Raw genomic sequence first — 7,838 nt, 5'->3', positions numbered from 1 at the left:
TACAAAGTATTTGTATTTATTTGAGACTACTCCTGCCCCTTCAACACCACCAATCATATACTAACACAATTCTGACTTTCACAGAAGCACATAAATATAACCACTAGTCCAATTCATTTTTTAATTTGGTATGGGAATTTAAAAGCCTTAAGGTAGAGGAGAAAAACAATGTCTAGATAGAGGATTCTATACCAGTCTGAAACTTCTTCCTCTCAAATGTTAACAATACATGCTATTTATTGAAGGACCATGTGGCAGCTTCTTTATTCTCAGATTCTATTCTGAACTCTTGGAAACAGTTTAAACTGAACCAAGGGAGAAAAACTAAGAAATGCAGGTAAAGTACAAAATGAACAACCAGAAACGCACATGCAAAACACAAGGCAAAAGATCATACCGTTTTGTTAGAAAGAGCATTCAGATAACATACTGTACAAACATGCATGATTTGAAACTGCACAATGGTATCTAAGTAAAAATAATGTGACATTTTAGACATCTTCAGGGTTTCAGACCTCTCATTTATTATGATTAAATTGTACTAAGGAAAACTTTAAATTGTTTTCAAAAAGCTAGGCGCTGAGAATATATAACATGGTTTCAAAACATTCTAGAGTAATGGGAATTGGCACTATGAAATATTTGCTCAATTTTAACTTTAAGCAATCTTACTAAATGAGCTGTACTACTATAATAAGGATATAAATTCTAAAGTAAAACAAATAATTTGACAAACCAAACAGTTCAATAGTTTAGAATTAAGGAAACAGTTTAAAATTTAAAAAAGATATTTTGGGGACAAAAATTGTCTATCAAGAGAAATCCTAAGCTGATGAATGCCCTTCTTCCCTATGCTATAAAAAGTGCACATGACGGTGTTCTTACCTGGAATAAGATCTGCATAGGTCAAGCTAACATATAAGATACTGATAAGTATTTTATCAGCAAGTGGATCAAGAGCACTTCCCAAAGCTGATTTTTGACTGGCCCAGTTTCGAGCAATAAATCCATCCAACTGAAAATAGAAGTTGTTGTTTTTTAAATAAATGTCATAATAGGCACAGAGTAGTTATCTTGAAGAGATACCGGGATAACAACTATACTTTCATAAAATGTAAGTAAAATCTCTTCTGTTTCTTATCCCCAAACCTTCTCATTCTTTGACTGGTATATGTTTAGCTTTTAAATTACAAACTGGTCTGAAAATAATATCACTTGTCTACAGTACTTTTCTTTCTCAAGGCCATCTGGTATTTCTCAATGTTTCCACAATGCCCCTCTGTGGGATGAACTCAGACATAAATTTAGAGATGTAGAAATCTCCCCAAAACTCACAGAAAGCATGCGTGACAGGGCATGGACTAAGAGACCCCTCTCTTGAGCATTGGGCTGAAGCTGCCTTTACTTGCAAGGACTTCCCTTAAACTGTGAGACTCATTCCTACCTACTCTTCTACCATCCAACTCCCTCAGTTTTAAGTTATTATTTTCATTTTTTTAAAATTTAGTGCCACTGTTAATTCCACATCTGGCTGCATTTGCATGACCTATAGTTGAATAAAAAACTCAATCCTCTATGCCTGGCCTACTTAAAATTTTTGATACAAAAATTACTTATTTAATATTCTTGCAAATAAGTTACATTTTAAAGCAGAGGCCATACCTGCTTGCCAGTGGGCCAAATGGGGCCTACAGGCTGGCTTTGTATGACCTGCCAGAGCTTTCAAAAATATAAATTAGTTGCCATATTCAAAGTCTTACCACAAAAATCCACATCTCCAGACCCACTCTGGGGTCACAAAATAGACTGAACCAAGTATTGCCTATCCTCATTAAGCAAGGCAGATATTTTCTGGTTTTCCAAATCCCTACCTGGCTTTTACTCACTTTATTTAACTTTAAGCTTCAAAAATATTTGAATTTTCTAGTTCTATTTCCAAGGGAAAAAAATCAAATTAATTTAGATGTAATTTAACATGGTACATCTTTATAGGATAAATAAGTCCTCCATATCTCAAATATTCCAATGAGCTAGAGGAGACAGCAGTAGCACAGGACAATGGTTAATAACCTGCTGTTTGGCAGCCAGCATGGCTGAGCGTCGACCTATGAACTAGAAGGTCACGGTTCAATATTTGGCCAGAGCACATGCCTGGGTTACAGGCTCGATCCCCAGTGTAGGGTGTGCAGGAGGCAGCCGATCAATGATTCTCTCTCATCATTGATGTTTCTAACTCTCTCTCCCTCTCCCTTCCTCTCTAAAATCAATAGAAATACATTTAAAAATATTTTTAAAAAAAGAAAAGAAAAAGAAAAGAACTTGCTGTTTGCAACAGAACATAAGTGATTCAAGTTCTGGCTCTCCCACTTACTGTGTGACCTCGGGCAAATTATTTGGCCCCTCTAAGCCTCAGTTCCCTCACCTGGAAAAGAGAGACAGTACTACCTACCTCAAAGGCTTGGTTGTCTTCATTAATCAACATTTAGTAAATCCCCCCCAAAAAGTAGTTATGAGATATTACTACCACAACTGAAAGAATCTATTTTCTTCTGAGGTAGACTAGGCGTAAAACTGGCTATCAGGAAGTGCCTAGAACTGGGAGTAGGAGCCTTGGAAGATTCAGCTTTTAGTTTAGTTTCTGATCTCAGGGACATTAACCTCCCAGTTTTTCCCCATCATCACCTCTTATCCTCACTGTTACTCTACCCACATTGGGTTCCAAGGTCATCAACATCATCACTGCTCTGCAAACACCTGTAACTCCCACTCCACTTTCCCTCAATCCTGCTTAAACACAACTATCCACGTCCTCCAGCCAGGCCTGCACCCAAGCAGCTGCACACTGATCAAGAAAACAAATAGCCCTAGCCGGTTAGGCTCATTGGATAGGGTGTCGGCCTGACTGATCTCTCTTCAAATTTATGACCACAAATCTCCCGTGGGCACTCAATATTGCCTGGCAACCCTGTATCTGCTTACCTTCTCTTTTCACACTGTCTGCTCTCACCTCAAACTAACTCCATCCTTCCTAAAGCCGCTCACTCTAGCTCATTACCATATCTACATTTTCCATGAAAAATAGAAACAGACCCTCAGCACTCCTTCATATTCCCGCCTCCAAATCCACCACTTACCGGCATCCATTCATTCTCTTTACCTTCCCTGAGACCTGATTCCAGGCCGTCTCACCTTCTGTGAGTTGCCATTCTCCTTCCTTGCATCCTCAATCTCTCCCTTCCTACCTAATTAGTTTATTAAGAAGAAAAATTTCTCCAGTATGTATGTATGTATGTTATATATAATATCTTTAAAACTGCCCTTCCTTGACCCTATTTCTTTATTTCCCTATAAAGCAAAACTTCCTCAAAGTGTTGTCTATTGCCATTATCACCCTACATTTGACAACCAGCCCACTCTGACTGTCCCCTCTCTCTACAGACGGTACTCATAAAGGTCACCAATAAAGTCTGTATTTTTAGCTTCCTTGACCACAACACAAATTGAAGCACTTTCCTCATCTAACTTCTGTGACACGCCCTATTGCCTAATGTTTTCCTTCTCGCCAGCTATTCCTTTTCGGTGTCATTTACTCATTCCCTTTCCATTGCTGTACTTAATTGCTCATTTCTCTGATCCCATCACAGCTTCGATGACTTTCCCAGACCATCTATATACAGACAACTCCCAAATCTATCTCTAATCACTGACTTCCTCCATCTCCACACTAACTACATTCAACTACCCAAATGATAACTCTATTTGAAAAGGCATAATAGTTCTTGGTATTTTTCCACAAACCCTACCCTACTCTAAGTGTTGTTAATCACAGAAAATGTTAACCTCAATATACCTGCTTGTTAAAAAGCCATATTTAACTCCTTTTTCTCACCTCACACATTCAATCCAATGTGTTCTATCTTCAAAACATATCTCAAACCCATTCATTTCTCCCCCATTCCAAACTCCCACCCTAGTCCAAACTACCAACCCCCCTAGATTACTGTAAGCCTCCTAACTAGCCTCTCTGCTTCCACCTTCTTAAAATCCATTTCCCACACACAACATAAATCAGGCCTTGTCATTCTCCTGCTTAAACCTCCCATGAGTCCAGCCATCAGCCCAGCAGCCATTCTAGAGGCATCAAAACCTCCATGGAATAAATGTGAAATATGGTGCCAGTTAACTCAGGTTTCCACACACAATGTCTTATATACTTAGAAAAATGTAAATGAGGCCCCTCCTATTCAGTGAATATTACAATCTCATGTGGAAACTAAAAAAAACAAAAACAAAAATAACCTACCATCAAAAAAAGATCTTGTCTGTTATGAAAAAACAAAATTCCATTATCAGTATAAATAACCTTGGACAGACTTGGAGACCATACTAATAATGAGTGGATGCCTTCACAGACTTCAGAAGTAAAAGCAGGAATAAAAGAGAGATTGTGAGAATGGGGAGAAGTTATGACAAACAGGACCTAAACTCTGAAAAACAGAAGTGGCAGCCATTTTGCAACTATATTTGATGCATATTTGGAAATGCCATGTAACAACGCAAATGCCCTCCTTTGTTTATCTTGAAAAATCTTCAGCCAATACCATATTGCTCACCAGAGCTACTGGGCAGGTGAAATTTTGTTTCTACGAACCTCAAAGATGGGCATGCAGGAGGCAGCCAATCATGGATGTTTCTACCTTTCTATCCCTCTCCCTCCCTCTCTCTCTAAAAATCAATAAAAACATATTTTTTAAAAAATAAATAAAAAGGAGTAAAAAAGTCCCTCTCCTATGCCTTCATACAACCTCCACTACCTTCCTTAGACAGTATAAAGAATAATGGAGTTCCAGGTGCTAAAGACAAGGCCTTAAATAAAGTGCCAGGTGAAATTCATCTTGAGGATCTCCTTCCAAGAAAAAGCAGACTAAGGCTGTGCTGTTTCCATGCCGTGGAGACCCTGGGATGTGGAAGGGGAGCAAAACAGAGGAAATAACTTTATAACTTACCAAATCAGTTAGCCCAGCTAAAGCAAAAACTCCTAGTGCCACATTAAAATCTTCTTCAATGATCAAATAGCCCAAAACTGGAGCCAAGCCAATTCTCGTCATTGACAACATATTTGGTATTGTCCATGGGTTTTCATACTGAAACAAAAAGACAACAAAATTTAAATTAAATTTATACTTTAAATAAATATATACATGAGAAAAATACACTTGATAAGTTTAAGGGTGAGAGCTACATACACTTTAAATTTAGTATTTTAAATTGAGTTTTTAAATCCTTTCTGTTTCTACAGACATCATTCTAAAACTGTCAAGAATACAGAAGATGAAGATGTGCCATGTGCCCGAAGGTAGACTAAAGTGTCTACTACACATAGGTTTCTTCCTAAAGAGAGAAGGAACAAACATGTATTATCTACCATATATGTCAAGCCTTTAATATATGACCTCACCACTGCTTTTAAAAGTCAAACTTCAAGAAGCTCTTATACTTCAAGTAGACAGTCTAGGAAAAAAGAACAAATTATCAACTCCAGATATTCTGGCTTAAAAATATTTATTGCAAATAATCTCCCTCACTCCTCTACACATACCCATCAAAAGAATACTAAATGATACACAGTGTCCATTAATCGGAATGAAGAGGGGGGAAAACATTGAATTACAGAACTTCACTACTAAGTTGGAGAGCTGCCAAAAGAAAATGGAACTAGGAATAGGAATTGAAATTCTTAGGAAATAAAGAGAAATTTGAAAAACTGTTCAAAATAGCCATGGAAATGTTAAGATCCCCAACTAGAAACTACGAGTTTTCACAGCTCCCCTGTGGGAGCCTTATGATTCCTTGAAAATTCATTTCAAGCCAAGCTGTTTGAAGTTGGCACTAACAAAAGGGCTTCTTGGCAGCTGCTCTGAAGAACATTCCTTCCTTGCCAAACAATATTCGAATTTTAAAAGCCTCAGCCCAGTGGTGCTAAGACACCTTGTACAATGAGGTACAGAAATAATACCAAGAAAATGTCTCTCCCTAAAGCCTGGATTTTTTACCCCAGTGAGTCTTAAGGCTGCCAATTCTAGCCCATGTGACTATCTCACAAGACTAACCCTAGTTAACCTCTTTCTTAATTAGTAACCAACTTGCTTGAACCTTAATCTTGATTTTTTTTTGAAGTGATCAATTCCAGTTCTAAAGACATCTTTTAAAAATTCCATGGACCAACCAGTAAGAAAAGAGAGTTCCCTAAAGATACTAAGTTTCTGTTTTTAAACAAAACCTTAGTGAGGCAAGATAATGGGGGTATTAGTTATTAGGATCAGGTGGCAGAACACTGTCTCTGAAAGCTATAGAAAAACTTCGGATTCTCCAGGAAACCATCACTGAAAGAGAAACAATACAAACCTCTACCCAAAGACCTTTTCTTGAAAACAGACCACATTATATCATTAAAGGAAAACATTCTTGGGGTATATTCCAAATTCAAGTTCAATGGTCAGCGTGTTTCAGAGTCCAGAGGGAAAAAAAAGTCTGTTTACCATACCGTGGTACAAAATAAGCCAAATACCCATTCAATGTAACAACAACTCACAGAAGGGGGGGAAGGATACTTTCTGATTGAGAAAAATGAGTAGCAAAGCAAACGGTCAGAATAAAGAGGCCCAGAATTCATCTCAGATATTCGTGGGGGCAAAACTAAAGATGAAGTTGCAAAACAGCCAGATCGTTTCACTGGGTGAGTTAATAACCCAGGTTGAAGGCAGAGAAAAGGGTTTCTTTTTAACGCCACATCAACGATGTCGGTCCAAATGGCCTCGTTAATCTATCACCATGACATCTGTACATTTCCACATTAAAATGAAGAGGGGCAATCTAATCTTCCCCATCCCCAAACCCGCGGCATACTCGACCGACGACTGCCGTTCTGGGAAGGGCTGCAGCCAGCATATGGACACCTCCGAGCATCCAGCACGCGGAGGTGAGACCCCTGCAGGATGCGGCCACCTCAACCCATGCTGCATAGCTTAAGCTGGCAGCACAGGGGCCCGCTGAACACCTAACAATTGAAGATGTAATAATTGCATGAGTCTTGCTAACATGACATCAAAAGCTCTCCCCACATCCATGCTCCGGTGTCTTCTACTCGGGCAGGATTTCATTAGGTAAGTAGACAAAACATCTCCCTCCGGCACCTCGAGAGAACTTTAATCATCTTTTGTAATTGAATCGCTTTAGAAATTTTTCATCTGCGACTTAAGTTACCGACCCTTCATCTTATAACAGGGAAGACCGCCAAAGGTCAAGTCATAGTGAACCAAACCTGCACAAGCAGATGGGACGGCCTGCCTATCTTTCGGATGATTCCCGCAGACTTTCCCTAAACACTGGGGATTCCCTTCCTTCATTAAATTAAAAATAGACTTTCATTGGACCAGCGAAGGCTATTTTTACCAATGCAACACCGAGGCCGGTCCAGCAACCCGTGGGGATGGAAGGGGTGGCGGGGGGAATTCTAACTTACTAGTAACCCAGTGGTTCTCAACCTTGGCTGCCCATTAGAATCACCTGGGAATCGTTTTAAAATCCTGATCTCTGGGCCGTGACCACCAAGACGGATGGGGGACACGGTCGGGACCTCTCGCATCCATCCGACCGGATAACCTGCCCGTCACTTCTCCCCAGGAAGCGGCTGAAAAGTTCTGAGACGGAAGCGCCCGACCCGCACAGGTCAAAGCACGTTATTCGCATCCAGGTCCCAGGCCCGCAGGGCCGGCGACCCCGACCCAGGGTGGCCCCTTCCCCTAGGTACGTACCAGGTTGGCGGCACTCGCTGGGCC

The 7,838-nt window shown here is 39.8% G+C and overlaps 1 protein-coding gene across 1 annotated transcript in view; it reads right to left on the bottom strand.

The window, feature by feature from the left end:
• CRLS1 (cardiolipin synthase 1) overlaps window positions 1-7,835 on the bottom strand; it is a gene marked incomplete at its 5' end in the record, with an annotated part of 20,800 nt that extends 12,965 nt beyond the window's left edge. Inside the window, 3 exons of the mRNA XM_015560223.1 lie at window positions 886-1,015; window positions 5,007-5,144; window positions 7,815-7,835. Of these exons, the coding sequence (XP_015415709.1) occupies window positions 886-1,015; window positions 5,007-5,144; window positions 7,815-7,835 (289 nt within the window). The remainder of the gene's footprint in view (window positions 1-885; window positions 1,016-5,006; window positions 5,145-7,814) is intronic.
• Between the last annotated feature and the right edge of the window lie 3 nt (window positions 7,836-7,838).

The sequence above is a fragment of the Myotis davidii genome, unplaced genomic scaffold, assembly GCF_000327345.1.
Source record: "Myotis davidii unplaced genomic scaffold, ASM32734v1 scaffold32, whole genome shotgun sequence".
Classification (NCBI taxonomy): domain Eukaryota; kingdom Metazoa; phylum Chordata; class Mammalia; order Chiroptera; family Vespertilionidae; genus Myotis; species Myotis davidii.
This window is presented reverse-complemented; position numbering and strand designations above follow the sequence as displayed.